The sequence below is a fragment of the Akebia trifoliata genome, chromosome 6 (genome assembly GCF_017979445.1).
Source record: "Akebia trifoliata isolate Shusen 1 chromosome 6, ASM1797944v1, whole genome shotgun sequence".
Lineage (NCBI taxonomy): Eukaryota > Viridiplantae > Streptophyta > Magnoliopsida > Ranunculales > Lardizabalaceae > Akebia > Akebia trifoliata.
In genome coordinates this window covers 4,807,201-4,822,861 of record NC_141380.1, presented here as the reverse complement: position 1 = coordinate 4,822,861, position 15,661 = coordinate 4,807,201, and the positions used below count along the sequence as shown (strand labels likewise).

The 15,661-nt window shown below is 33.5% G+C and overlaps 1 protein-coding gene across 2 annotated transcripts; it reads right to left on the bottom strand.

The window, feature by feature from the left end:
- Nucleotides 1-8,421: 8,421 nt before the first annotated feature.
- LOC147399790 (synaptotagmin-3-like) lies at nt 8,422-14,643 on the bottom strand. 2 transcript variants are annotated; one of them, XM_086445273.1, is made up of 13 exons: nt 14,573-14,643; nt 14,331-14,473; nt 12,993-13,091; nt 12,811-12,861; nt 12,524-12,647; nt 12,020-12,138; nt 11,825-11,926; nt 11,296-11,370; nt 10,895-10,971; nt 10,238-10,487; nt 9,233-9,604; nt 8,945-9,073; nt 8,422-8,834 (listed from the first exon to the last, which is right to left on the bottom strand). In XM_086445273.1, the coding sequence occupies exons 2-13, from the start codon at nt 14,439-14,441 to the stop codon at nt 8,706-8,708; spliced, it is 1,638 nt and encodes a 545-aa protein (XP_086301399.1). In that variant the 5' UTR covers nt 14,442-14,473; nt 14,573-14,643; the 3' UTR covers nt 8,422-8,705. The 2 variants fall into 2 exon arrangements, with proteins under 2 accessions (XP_086301399.1, XP_086301400.1); XM_086445274.1 differs by having other exon boundaries at nt 14,587-14,603.
- Nucleotides 14,644-15,661: the final 1,018 nt, after the last annotated feature.

Below are 15,661 nucleotides of genomic sequence, written 5' to 3'. Positions count from 1 at the left end.
TTCATCATCTTCATTGCCATCAACTCACCATTATTATCGTTGTCACATCATCATAATACATTCATTATAACAAGTAAATAAGATTGTTTCATATAACAAAAAACAAAGGCTTTTTGTTATAGAATATAAATATATAAAAATAAAGGAAAATTCATGTAATTGTTAATTTGATAAGTAAATAAGACTGTTTCGTATAACAAAAAACAAAGGCTCTTTGTTAAAGAATATAAACATATAAAAATAAAGGAAAGTTCATGAAATTGTTAATTTGATAAGGATTTTGAAAAGTATTATATAAAACATGGTTAGGTCAGTAGGTTTATTCAAAATAAAAAATTGTTTAAGTTATTTTCTCAAATTAATATATAAATGGTTCTCAAATATGAAGATTGTTTCAGTTAATAGTGTTGAGGAAATCATTTTTTAAACAACAAGAAATAAAATCAACTAAAAGTTAGTTTGTGAGGTTGATAAACGACTTGGATGTATAAAATCCACTATGATCACTAATGGTTTGAAGTTAGAAAATTATATATATATGGGATTTGTTTCTTATATATATGTATAGGATTGTTTTTTATATTTGTAGGATCATTTTCTTAGAACAACATATCATTTTTCAACACATCTTAAGGAATTATTTATCATGTAAAATTTCAATTTTGAGAATGTTTGGATGCAAAACAAATAGAAAAAACGAGGAAAATGATTTTCTATGAGCGTGAGATTTGCAGCCTCACTAAGAAGATGATTTTCCATAGGGCATATAATTTGGATCTCCTAAATGTCGATATTTTTTCGTTTAAACTTGGGTAAAAAAATTGTAATTAATGACCATATAATCAAGGTAATTAGTTTTTAATACTATAAAAATATCCTCTGTTTTTTTAATTATAGAATCTTTAAAAATCCTTTAATCAATATTTTAAATTACAAATAAACCCTTTGGGTACATGTAGGTTTGGTCACACCATCTTCTGATTTAACTAAAAAAGAGAAAAAATTTCCTTACTAACTTAGCAAGATTTCAAATCTTACTAAGGGTTGTTGAGTTCAAATGGACTACCAAATTGGTGATGTAACCCTCTAAATTTCATAGAAAATTTTAAGTGTTTTCTTTTTATACAAAAGTTCATAGAATTTTGTCCTCTACATCCCTATGGCATCGAATCATGTTTTTGGATGGCTCAAGGTTCTCAACGACCCTTGTAAGATTTGAAAATTTATCAAGGTGGTTAGATCAGTCTTACTCAAAAATAAATAAATTTAAACAAAAATATCAAACCAATACAATCCAATTTAAATGAAAGAGTACAAAGAGATTTCCTACATAATTTTCCATGATGTGCTCATACAGTAAAAAATGATTTCGTAGATAAATATTTTCCCTACAGTAAAACATATCCTTAATTATTCAAAAATAATTATTCAAGGAAATGCATATTATTCTATTGTAAATTTTTCAACTAAAATAAAACACTATTACCCACCAGGGGTGCGCCTCAGTGGTAAGACCAACAACTAGAGTTTGCTCCTCTAGGTTGTGAGTTCGAAACTGAGGACCATTTCTTGATTAAAATGCCACATGTGTTGTGTGAGTCGGTGCATGTGGTCATGGTTTAGTCCTGTTGGGTATGGCTGGGAAACCTGGGTTAGACCTATCCTATGTCACATGATGGACCGATTCCTGGTAGGGGTGCAACTTGGTTCGAGTTAGAGTAAAATCAGAACCGAACCGACCAAGATCGATTTTTTTATATGAGAACCAGAACCGAACCGAACCAATCCAAATTGATCTAAATTCGGTTCGGTTTGGTTCAGTTCCATTGGTTGCCAAACGATTCCTCATTTCTGATGAAGAATAGAAATTCCCTATTTTTCTATCAAATTGATTGAATGATCCAACTGTACAATTTATGGATTAATCATTTGAGGGCCACATGACAAAGAAAACCATTTAATTGAAACTTATACCACACAGATCGCAGCCAACTCGCAGTTAAGAGAGAAGAAAGATGAACTACAGTCGCAGGTCGCAGACGCAAGCACAGGAGTAGGCACAGATCACAGGCACAATCGCAATCGCAGGTTAGCTGCAGAGAGAAAGAGAAAGGGATGAACCGTAGCCGCAGCCGCAGAGAGAGAGAACCCGGTCGCAGCTGGTCGTGAGTCGCAGGGCAGCTGCAAAGACGATAGCAAGGCGAGAGAAAGAGTAGACGAGGGTTAGGGCTTTTAAAAAAAATTACATTTTATATTAAAATAAAATCTTGGTTCGGTTTTCGGATTGGTTTGGTTATTTACCAACTTTGAACCAAAAATCGAACCGAACCCATCGGTTTTTATTTTTTTAACCCGAAATCGAACCATTATTTAGCTAAAACCGAACAACCCAATCCAAAATTCATGGTTCGATTCGGTTCTCTTCTCGGTTTGAACCGAATTAAGTTTACCCCTAGTTCCTGGTCCTCTACCAAGAAGGATACCATGTTTCAAAAAAAAAAACACGATATATTTTAAGAAAGGGTCAGGATCCCTTGACTCTTGAAGATTACTCGTGAAAAAAAAACATGATCCAAACCATTTAAACACAAAATTTTGATTGTGATCTATCCTCAGGATAAGTATTTCCTAGATTTATGTTATCAAGATAAGCAAAAATCCCAACTATTGGATTCTACATCTAAAACGATTGGGATCACGTATTTTCTCACGAGTCAACGAATCCCGACCCTTTAAGAAATAAAAAATATGTTGTTCTACTTAAAAATATCATAAGTGAAATATTCATTATCATCAGTATAAAGATCATTAGCATCATTGTTAGTATCATCATCAATCTCATTGTTGTAATCATCATCGTCACCATCCTCATCATCAAAATATATTTGTAATAGATACATAAGGTTAATGGTAATTAAAAAATTAAATGCTTGTCTGGTTTATACTTATATATATATATATTTCAAAAACATGTTGGTTGAGTAATTTTTTTCAAAATACTAGGTTTTTTTATTAATTTCCACAAATTAATAATCAATTACCCATGTCGGAGAAATCCTTTTTAAAAAATTACTTAAAGGACCTTGGTGGAAGGACTTTTTCTAAATAATTTCTAGGTTTTGTTAAATAGTCCAATTGGGAAAAAAAAGTTTATTTTCTTAGTCCTAGACCTCATTTGAAGTTATATTGTTATTGAAATACCCAAATTATCTATTTTTCTCATCTTTTTAAAATACTTAGGTTTTCAAATGGAGATTATGATTATTTTCTATGATTTTTATTTTATTTTATCATAAATGATAAATGGAGCATTTAGATTTTTTTTTCGACGATTTATAAAAAAAGAATTAAAAAATAAAGAGCGAAATTAAGATTATAATGTTTTTGAAGGTTTTATCATAACTTTGACCCGAGTGTCCATTTTATGACTATCATATATGCATTTTAGGTATTTCGAGAAGATCTATCAAATATCATAGTCAAAAAAATTAAAAATCTAGATCACGTTTATAGTGCCAAATTCAACATTTTTATTATCAAGCTCACCACTTAGTATCGAGTTCACTACTTTTTATTGTCGATGGTAATTAAATACGACTTAAAAGCATCTAGTTCATAACACATTAAAAATGTAAATCATGAAATAATTAGAAAATAGATGAAAGAAACTACGAAAGGTGGCGAGTGGCGAGGTGAGGTAGACAAACGGCAAAGTTTTCTTCAAAAAACTTGAAGAAGAGAGAATAGATGAAAGAAACTAAGAAGGGGGTTTGAGACTTTGAGTATTGTTTGAATGTTTTTACCTTTTGTCTTTTAAAATTATATTTTAGTTATATATATATATTATAATAAATATAAAAATTGATTCGATTCTATTATACCCCTAATCCGGAACCGAACCAAATCAATCGATTTTTTTTTATAATCCCTACCCGAACCAAACCATGCTCAATCCGAACCAATCCAATCTAAAAGGCTTTGGATTGGTTCAGTTTTCGAATTTACCCGATCCAATGTGCACCCCTATTTTGCACGACGCACCAACGTGTGTGAGCGCGGGTAGTGCTTCGCACCACCTCGAAGTACTGAAACAAAATCTTAAAAGTGTTACACAAATACAACTAACTATGTTAACTACTACTTATAAGGTATACTACTTTCTCACTTGTGAGCAATGTGAGACTAAACCTTATATATACAAAAATCTTCAAAATTTAACTTAAGAAAAATCAAAAAATTAAACCACAAAAATCTGTATTTTATTTTGAAAATATTCAACAACAACTACAATGAAGGTACCACCTTGGGGAAATGGTAAAGTCCCTATGTGGTAATACCCCAAAACTAGAATAAAAAACTCAACTTCAAGCTTGAACTTATCAAAAAAATAAAATTAATGTTCGATCCTTTATGAAGCACATTAAAGCATATGTACTGCAAAGACATCTTGAGGGGGGGTATTGCTTTTACTAGTTCTTATGAATGTTGATGCAGATGCAACAATTATGTTCAATCATAATGGGAAAAGGCCCATATTTGACGGATCAAAGAGTTGAATTTTTCATCGTCGAATTATTTTTTTCGACTAGCCGAAATCATCAAATTAATGAAGGATGAGAGAAATTCGACGGATCTAAATTGTCGAATCTGGGAATATAAAAAAATTTCGACTGCCTTGGACCGTTGAATTCAGTTTCTAAAATTTGTGGGCCTTAACTCATCGAATTTTCATATTGAATTTTCCAGTTTTCACATTGTGGATTCTTGTTCTTTAGAAGCTATAATAGCACCGTCCAGATTACATCGATTGTTTTACTTATAGATGAAACACATTAAGATAGATTGATCCTCATCTATAGTTACAAGAATCATATCTACATTAAAGCAACTATATATATATGGTATTTTTATCTTTTATTATAATTATTTTTTGATTTCCTGGTGAGGAATGGAGTTTACAATGACACATACTATATGTGTGCAAGAGAAAGTATTCTTTTATACCCGCCTAGAAAATAGATTCCTAGAAATTTAATATTATTTCTTAGGAAATTTGTGTTTTTCCACGTATTCTAGACTCAGACCATGTTTTATGGCACCACATGAAAAATCGACTATAGCCAATTGTCCCATATTGAGTAATCGGCTATAACCAAATTTTCTTCTACGCACCCTCTTGAAAACCTTAGTATGGCCTTCTAGCCATGGTTTTAAAACTCGGTTCCGCATCTCATCTCATCTCGTCCATGTCAAATACTGAGTCATCTCGGACAAGTTTTCCGATATGTCTAAGACATCTCATTCAAAAAAATGAAAAATGAACATGAGGTTCTATATCTCATCTGAAAATTTGACTTGTCCGTCTTGTCCATGCCCGATATCGAGACGACTCGGGATATACGTCTTGATCTTAGACGAGTTTTGAAACCATGTTTCTAACTTGATTATGTAATTCAAACTAGCCCTATTTTACCTTAGTCAAAGAAATACAAAGAACGACTCAGATATATAATCTATATATGTTAGCTGGATGCTTCAAAATTAGTGCTGCATCAATATAATATCTGGTGTTCTAATTTTAAATGTAAATATTTGGATACATACTGTATCAATCAAATGTCCTTATTATTTAGGGTATGTTTGATTGCACATGGAAAATAGGATGGAAAATGAATTTCCATGGAAAATGACATTTTTCAAGTGTTTGATTGCACATGGAAATGGAAATTCATTTTCCACCCTATTCAAAAAGTCCACTAAATCATGGGAAAATGAAATCCACACATATTTTCCATCCTTAATTCTTCACCACCACCATCACCATTACACTAATCTCGCCGTCGTCGTCACCATCGCCGTCGCAGTCGGCTCCGTCTCCGACCACCTTCTCTCTCTCTCTTCTTCTTTCTCTTCTTCTTCTTCTTCTCCATCCCTCACCTCCTCCACCACCACCACCACGACGTTCTTCCTCCATCTTCCTCACTTACCTCCGTCGCCGCCATCGTCGTCGTCATCACCGTCGCCGTCATCGCCGCCACCTTCATCACCACATTCTCCCCCCTCCCTCTTCCTCGTCATCTTCTTCTTCCTCTCCCCCTCCTCTCATCTTCTTCCTCATTCTCATCTTCTTCTTTTTTCTCATATTTTTCCATGATTTTATCAAAGTGAAATCAAACAATGGAATTTGATTTTCCAACCCTACCTATTTTCCACAACTAAATTTCCATGGATTTCAAATTCCATGGAAAGTAACTTTCCATGCAATCAAACATACTCTTAATGTAGAGGGCAGTTTACTAAGAAGGCATAAACATTTTCCTACAACAAAAAACGAATCTTGTACGCGGATGATGAGGGCTGTCAATGGACTGGGCTGGGTTGGGTTTTTTTAAGGCTAAAAAATTAGACCCTAACCCAACCCATCGAAAGGCTAGGCTTAATATATAAAACCTTAGTTCAAACCTGATCCACCTCCACCTACATTCGAGCCATTTGCGGGTTGGGCCAATTTCAACTATGAAGGTAAGGGATCATTATTAATTTATAATAAAATTATTATATAATGTATTTAATATAGTATAGTGGGCGGACCACTCGTCAGTCGTCAGGCTTGCATTCAAATCCCAAACCCAGTCCTATTATTAAATAGGCTTTGACCATCCCAGCCCGATAGCTAAATCGATTTAATAATTAAATCCAAACCCAATTCATAATGGGTCAGATCAAGCCAAAACCCGGCCCATTGACAGCTCAAGGATGATCCAAATTCCAAGCCAAAAAATTATGAGACGTGCTGCAGTGAACTCAAGATTATACCTTGTATCGCTCTTTCCTGACATGGAAGTGTGTAGAAATCATAAATGATTTTTCACTCATATCTAGATGAAAAGCATCTATAGTTCCTACACACTTCCACGTCAAGAAAGTGCAACATGAGATACAATCTTGAGTTCACTTCAATATTTTTTAAAATTATTCATATCAACTTCCCAAAAATCGAGAATTTTTTCTTAAGAATCTTGCATTTCCAATTTTTGTTAGAAACTCTCATAACAAAAAAAAAAAAATCAATTATTGTTAAATATTAACTGTACTCATCATCATTCGCAATCCATTAAATTGTACACCATGGAAATGTGTTATTATCTACAAAGACAAAAATTATCTCGCAAGAACTCGTGATGCCACACCAACTGTGTGAATTCTTTGGTGATTTTTATAAGAATTGGTTTGGTATTAGTAAAATTTGGTGTGGAAATAGTAGTTCTCATTAAAAAAAAAAGAAGGTAAATTACTAAAGAGTGCAAAAGATTTTAATATTTACAACCAAAAAAAAAATCTATTTTTTCAAAAATTACTAAGAACGAATTAAGTCGCTGGACAGTCAAGCGTTTTAATGTGCTATAATACATTGCTTGACCATAAATGCCCTTTTAATGGTTAAAACATTGGACTGTCCAGTGTTTTAACACCTCACTAATTTAGCCTCTATTTAAAATGTTGGACAGTTCGGCGAGTTACTAAAACGCTAGACAGTCCACCGACTTAATTCATTTTTGATAATTTTTTAAAAAATAGATTTTTTTTTGTTGTTGTAAATATTAAAATATTTTACCCTCTTTTGGTTAAGTTTGTCATTATAGTCTTCATTGTAAACCATGAAGCAAAGTGATCTAAATTCCATAATATATGGTCCAATCTCTACACCATGTAAAAAACTTCTCTTCCATGTAATACAAACTACCCGATACATGGATGTTTCCTCGGATGTCAACCAATGAGGATTAACCGATATAAGGCATATGTACCGTAAAGAGAGCTTGAGGAGCATCACTTGTACCAATTCTTATGTGTATTGATGCAGACGCAGAAACTATATCTGATTCTTGTTCTTCGGAAGCTATAATAACATTGTTGAGTGTATATTTTCCTCCACTCTTGGGTGTGTCATACCCAACTTAATTAAGCCACGTGACCCACTTATATTCATAGTTCTAGGTTCGTATAGGTCACGGGTTCGATTCTTTGTGAGGGGGATTGTTGAGTGTATATTTTCCTCCACTCTTGGGTGTGTCATACCCAACTTAATTAAGCCACGTGACCCACTTATATTCATAGTTCTAGGTTCGTATAGGTCACGGGTTCGATTCTTTGTGAGGGGGATTGTTGAGTGTATATTTTCCTCCACTGTTGGGTGTGTCATACCCAACTTAATTAAGCCACGTGACCCACTTATATTCATAGTTCTAGGTTCGTATAGGTCACGGGTTCGATTCTTTGTGAGGGGGATTGTTGAGTGTATATTTTTCTCCAATCTCGGGTGTCATACCCCAGTTGAGTCCCGTGAACCTCTTATATTCATAGTTCTCATTTCACTTACATATGAAACAAAATCTTTTGTGTATAGTTACAAGAGTCATATCTACTTCAAAGCAACTATATGGTATTTTTTTGAGAGACTTGCTATTGCCTCACCAACTTTTGTTAATGCCACATCAACTGTGTGCAATTCTTTGGTGATTTATATAGGAATTGGTGTGGCAATAGTAGCTCTTTTTTTCTTTTTTCCTTTTTTTTTTTTTTTCCCCTGAGGAACTTGGAGTTTACATTGACACATACTATATGTGCAAAAGAATGTATTCTTTTATGACAGAGAATAAGAAATTTTGTGTAGATAATCTAGTATGAAATTTGCAGTATACTTCTCAAATTGTCTGCCACCGTATCTCGAGATGTATCACTCCATTCTGCGAATCGATCAGATGGTATTTCTCATTGATGCGTCCGTTGTTCACTACGTCAATAAGATTGATATCCACATGTCCCAATGATTTCTACATAATATGAAAAAAACAAATTGATTGAGATTTGAAAATGAAGATAATGTTATACATATATGAAGGTAAATTAGAACAAAAAAAGAGTAAATGAATGGAGTTTCAACCTTGGATCTGAAAATGAAGCCAGTTCTCTTGCTCATAACTTCAATATGGATCTTGTCATGTATAGGGGCTTCATCTAGCACGAATTGGAATTCTTCGTTCCAACGAGGATCACGTGTTTTCCTTATCACCTGGTCAAACCAAGCAGAGTTACTCTCAATTGTAGTACAAAAATGAATTTCGACAATATTAATGGGGCCGATAAAGAAATTTCAAGAACTTAGCCAAGTGTAAGTAAGATAAAACAACGAATTATTAAACTAAATCCAAGTTTCAATTGAAAAATGCACCTTAGTTGTCTTCTGTTCTCCTCTAAAAAGGACTACAGCATAAGGATTGCAATGATTCTTCCCCTCAACATCCTCGGCACCTTGGACCACAACTAAAAGTAACCCGGCACCTTGTGAACGTACTTCATCGGATTCGCTTCCATTCCCATTATCTTTCCTAACAGATCCATCCAAACGTCCACTAAATCTTCCGATGTCTTCTCTAAAAGGATTGAAGGTCAGCTCCACCATGATTTGCCCTCTTTGCTTCTTGTTTTGAGGATCATTAGGATTCATGTTCTTGAGCAAATCAAGAGTAAATGATGTTGTCTCGAGTGCAACAAGCGATTTTAGTGGGACCACTTGCTTTCCCAGTTTGTCATGTGATCCAACCTATGAAATCAGCATGTAAAAAATTATGAACTTGCTGATCAAACTCAAAGGTCACGCAAGTGTTGTAGTTTCTGGAGCCTGATGGTACTGGTCAATAAGGAGGTACTGTTAATCAAGTCACACGTCCCGCAGGTCAAGCTCGACGTTGAGGTCTCTAGGGAGGTGGGGGCAACGACTCCCCCTGCCCGGAAGGTGGTCGTTAGCCCCCTAAAGAAATTTTTTCAAGGGTATTTTCGTAATTTCACTGCTATTATGTAAAAACCTAGTTAGGTTTTCTTTTTGGGGGGGTGCACTATATATCAATATCCATTTTCGGTGAAAGGGTGTAATCTGTAACTGTGATTTTTTTCTTCATAGTGGAATCGATGTGATCTGTGGACGTACCCCAATCTTGAGGGAATCTTGTAAAAAACTTTGTGCGTTGTGTGTGAATGCATCTTGATTTACTTTTCTCTATTTATTGTTCTTGGATCGATTTCTCTATAGCGAGTCAACTTGGTCGACCAACATCCTAGTCCAAGTCCATTCTCAAAGTTTCCATTTCATTTTGATTGAAATTCATGTCTATTATTAGAACATATTATGGGCATCTTGAATTTGGGCAATAGAAGATAAGAAGTGAAAGAGTTAAACCTTTTCCCAGTCAAAGACATGTATCTGAAGGGCTTGGGTTTCGGGATCTTTAACGGTAAACTTGAACTCCTCGTTCCACACAGGATTCAGGTTATTCATCTTGACTGTAGTTTTCTTCGACGGTAGTCTCTCACCACTCAAGCTGAGTTTAACATAAGGATCCGATGTTCCTAAGAAGTCCATCTTCAAGAGTTTGTGTGCCCGTATGACCTTCACATGTAATATGCCAACAGGCTTCTTTGTGGCTCCTCTATGAAAATAAAAAAGGAGAATAAGATGAGATGAGATTTTTAACAATTCTATCTTATAATGATGGTTTCATAACATGAACTGTACTCTTATTGAACCAACATTCAAAAACTTAAGAGTTTTCTCAGAAATTGGTCTCTTTAATGGCCAAATCAATGAAAATTTATCAAGTTCCCTTCTTTCTTTTTTTCAGAATCAACGATTGACTCAAAATCAATACTCAAGGCCTTGACAAACCAAGTTCAAAGTTCACTTAGCAAGTTTAGGACATTTGTTATAGGTTAAATCGTGAAGTCGGGGTTTTCACACCACGGGTTTTTGATGTATGATCTTCACTATGAAACAGAATTTAAAAATAATAATAATAATTAATAGCCATCTAAATTATCTCATTATCAAAAAACTTACACTGAACCATCAAGGATGGGTATTTCAAGGATTTGAGGCCAGAGGTAGAGGCTTGCAACTTGTTTCTTTATAGTTTTCTGCAAGCAACAAAATAATTAAGTGAAACTAGTTCTAGAAACTATAAAAAGAGAAGGTTATATAGAAATTCTTACTTGGAAATAACAGATAATTTGGAATCAAGAAAACATCGACTTTTGAACATAAGCCAGTTCAAATGTTTATACAATTTAAAGCACTAACAATTGTCATTGCTTTGTTCCTTATTTCATCATTTGGTTTTGAGATATATAATTCAGCGAAATGCTCATAAGTACATTCAATCACTGTTCTATATAAAAACAATGTAAGACCATCTGATACAAATCCCAGCTTAAACCCCCAAAGAATTACCAGTATGGCACCTGAATAAATCGATAAAGGCCAGGGATTGCCATGATATCGCCTCCAAGTACTTTCATTCCAAAGTCTACATATGGCTGTAAATGCACACCAAAAGATAGTGAGAAGAGTATAGAAAAGATAATTCCACTCATTCCCATTAAGAAAACAAGTACAAAAGTCATCTTCAATCTCCAAACTTGAGGATGATATAGAATTCAATCAAGTTAATGTTGTTTATACTTTAATTTTAAATGTTTTCTTAAAATATTTTAGAAAAAATAATGTATCATTTATAATATTTGATCATGTGGGACCAAAGGGAGGTGAAAAACCAATTCCTTCGGTAATTTGTTGGATCAGCCAACCAATGATTTTATATCTTCAAGAAACGTTCATGAGCCACCAAATAGGATTTATTTGAGTCCATTTCATAACCATTTTGTGTGCAATGAAATTGACTAATTTCAACCATTGAATCACCAATTCAACCAAATTAAACTTGGATAGCTTCAGATTTCTTAGTCAAATTTTATAAATTTCTTCACTTACCCTGTCCAACAAAGAAACCATTATGCTTGCAAAACATGGAAAGGTTGGCACAAGAGGCTTCAAGGTCACACGTGGTGCTGCAAATATTTGTAAATCCACCAACTGATAAGAAAAATAATCAACCCCTTAGGAGAAATATCCTTCTATCGGGTCAGCAACAAAAAAAAAACTTGTTATCTGATAAGGATAACAGACCTGCACCGTGAGTCGCAGGGACAACAATTTCAGCTCCAGAGTTATGTTGGGATTGCCAGCCCATTTAATGACGGGCTCAATAACTAGTTCCTTCTCATTTGTCTCATAGACTTTGACACCTACAAGGTTGAATAAGCATCCACTATGATATACCCTCTATTCCCAATAATAAAATAAATAAAAATCAGATATAGGACCAAATATGGTAGGTCTCATACCCCAACAGTCTACCTTATAGATAATATACCTTTAGAGAATTATGTGTTCAAGCTTGCTTTTATTCTTAGAACATGATGCAAACAAGAGGAAGATCATGAATAGGAATGTTTGATGGTCTATTACTAGGAAAAATTAACAGAGAATAGGCATTCAAGAGTCGAAACCATGATAATGTTTTGGGAGAGAGAAGGATTTTATTTTTATTTTTATATGAGTATACAAGCTATGAATAGTGGAAAGCTATTAGGTTAAAGTGATTATATGAGCCTTAGAAGCGTTACTCACCGTGAATTGTAGGAGGAAGAGTTCCAAGTGTCAGAGTCTCAAACTCAATAGATTTTATCTGAAACTTCCCAATGTACTCTGAAAACATCGGTGTTGCCGTGCTCCTTATCATACCACATATTGCCTGTACAGTAAAATGCAACTCATCCCAACAGTTTAGACTGGTGTTCATTCTTAATTATAGGAAAGATTTGCTTCACTTCTCTGTATAATAGGCATCTAATATACCGATGAAACAAAACAAAACAAAAAAAAACAAAAAATGGTTTTCTAAACTTAATGAGTACCTTATCAAGGTAAGGCCACATTTCAAAAATAAACATGTTCAACCAATCAACCTGAACAAGATTATAAAATGAAAATCAGTATCTATAAAGCAGGAAAGAAAATGAGGAAGAAACTACAATAAGAAAGTAATATATATTTCCAATTTAAAGAACTGTTAATAAATTCAAACTTCGATACTCACTCGGTCATAGTCAGGATTCTTTACCCACAATGGAATCTCGGATAAGAGATCATGCAGAGAATTTAAATCTAGTTCAAGAAGCGGTTTAACAACTGGATTCTGCAAAAGTAAGTTCCAAAAGACACTTCATTATACAAAATCTGTACGAAAAAGTGATAAGGTTTGCTTATAGGGGAGGATTGTTGTTGAAATGAGACTACTACTAGTAATGGAATCTTTTCTATCTAACCCATTTTTCAGTCCTTGTCAAATTCTCATGGATTGTCCTTACCTAACACTTTTGTTTGGCGATCAAAGATTCCGTCTAACAGGGGCAGAGCCAGCATTTTGCTCATGTGAGGGCAACCAAGAGTAGAAAAAAATTTGTGGGGACAATTAAGAGTGAAAAAAATAGTTGTGGGGCAATGGTGGCAGATTTCTTTATCCACCGCTAAAATTTGTCACAATAGCACATTAATCCATTGAATTTGAAAACTCTTGTAGGGGCAAGTGCCCCCACAGGCCCCACTCTAAATCCACCCCTGCCATCTAAGGTATCTTTGTCAATGTGGGCAGCGATTTTAGAAAAGATGGATCGTATCCCTGTGCATTGCAGTCTTGCTAGATCTATTCGGTCTAATATTTTTTATATTTTGTGGGTATTGAGAGGTGGTTCGATAGTCAGTCTTGTTTCTTACTCAATGTTGAACTCCAATTCCATTCAGATCGCTTAAGAGGATTTTGTGGCGATTTTAGTTGTTTATTCTGTCAATCTTTCTAGGGTCGTCTTGTACACCTTCGTCTGATTGAACTACTCTTCTTTTATTTTTTTCAATAAAATGTTCTACTTATAAAAATTTATCTTGTAGAAGAAAAATTATATATAGTTGTCGCAATTCAGTATCACATATGATTAATAACAGAAGAGAGAATTCAGGATGGAAAAAATAACAAAATAATTCACAAAAACCCAATTACTGAAAATAGAATAAAATTAAAATAAAATGTCTGCCCCAAAAAATTTAATAGTATTGATCTGCCATTAACTTGGAGAACCATTTCTGCCAAAACCTTAAACATAGCAAATCTTTATCAAATAACACCAAAGGAAGACCCAATAAAAATAAATAAATCTAATAGATATCAGAACAATTTAAGGGAAAAACAACAAAAATCAATTTAAATAATCCATAAAAAAAAATTCCCAATTCAGAAAACCTTAAGTAAAATACATCCTTTAAATTCTCAAATGGAAAACGATACATGTAAAATTAAGAATTTCAACTAAAACACCAAATACAAAGATTGGGTATTAAATAATATAGTGAGATCTTAATAAAAGATGATCAAAGATTTTACCTTTACATCTCTGGATTCAAAATAGATGAACAGAAAATAACCCACCACCAACCCAACTGGAATCCCGAATCCGAAACCAATAATTCCCAATAAACTACTCAGAAATCCCATCTCATTAAACCTTAAAAATCGATGTAAAATCTCTGCAGAAACAAAAGTAAATCAAGAACAAATGATGAATGAAAATTGAAAAATTAATAAATTAATAAATTAATAAATTGCAGGAGAAGAAGAAATTTTACAGGAAAACTGTAACCGAATGAACGCGCCAAAAGAGTGTGTCGTTGTTACTTCAATCTACGTGTTCTGAACTTCTAACTTGTTATATAGGTCTTTATCAAATGAAATGACTTAAATACCCTTGAAATTTCTAGGTGTGTTATTTTTTACTGTTTTTACCCGTCCTGATACTATACTCAAGAACTACGTTTACAAAACAACTCCTCCTATATTTTAATGACCCCACCTCTACCCCTAAATCGCTATAAATTTTGATTTTTTTTAAATAATAATAGTGTTCTTAAAAATTGACCAAACTCATGATCAAGTCCAATCAGATTCTATTATAAATGATCCAGTTAGTGAATCACAAAATTCAATGAATGTGATTCCCACATAAATGCAGATTTTTATATGATTCCCTCAAGATAAAGACTCATAGATATAGATTACACCCTCTCACCAAAAAAATAAGAGAAAATTACTTAAAGGAATCTCGCAGAGGGATTTCTTTTTAAATAATTCCTGAGTTTTGGGTGGTCTCTTAATATTCTATTTAGTAAAATTTAAATTTTCTTTTTTTAATAGTCTCCAGGCCTCATTTCCCACATTTCTCACGATTGAATGCCTTACCATTTAACTCATCATTTTCATAAATAAAAAATTCGATTTTGGTCTCTCAATCGAATTTTGAAGACTCCATTCTATCGGAAAGGATTTAAGAAGGAAGAAGAAATCATTTTCAAAGATTTTTTCAAAGATTTTGAAAATTATGTAAAAATCTAAGGGTTTTTTTCACTTTTTTCTTAATTTTTGGAAGAAAATCAATAAAGAATTGTTCTTTTGGGTTGAAATAATCTAAACTAGTCATTATCTCAAATTTTTAGTCAATTCTTCCATTTATTTTAGTCAAAAATAGGAAATGAGAGGTTTCACTAGCATCGAGTTCACCACTTTTTTATTTAAAAAGTGGTGAACTCGACAGTAAATAGTGGTAAATTTGATAGTAAAAAGTGTGAACTTGACACTAATTAAAAACCATCCAATTTGATAGCGTTAAAAAGGGGTGAACTCGACAGCAAATTAAAAAAAAAATAGTGAGTTTGCCAGTA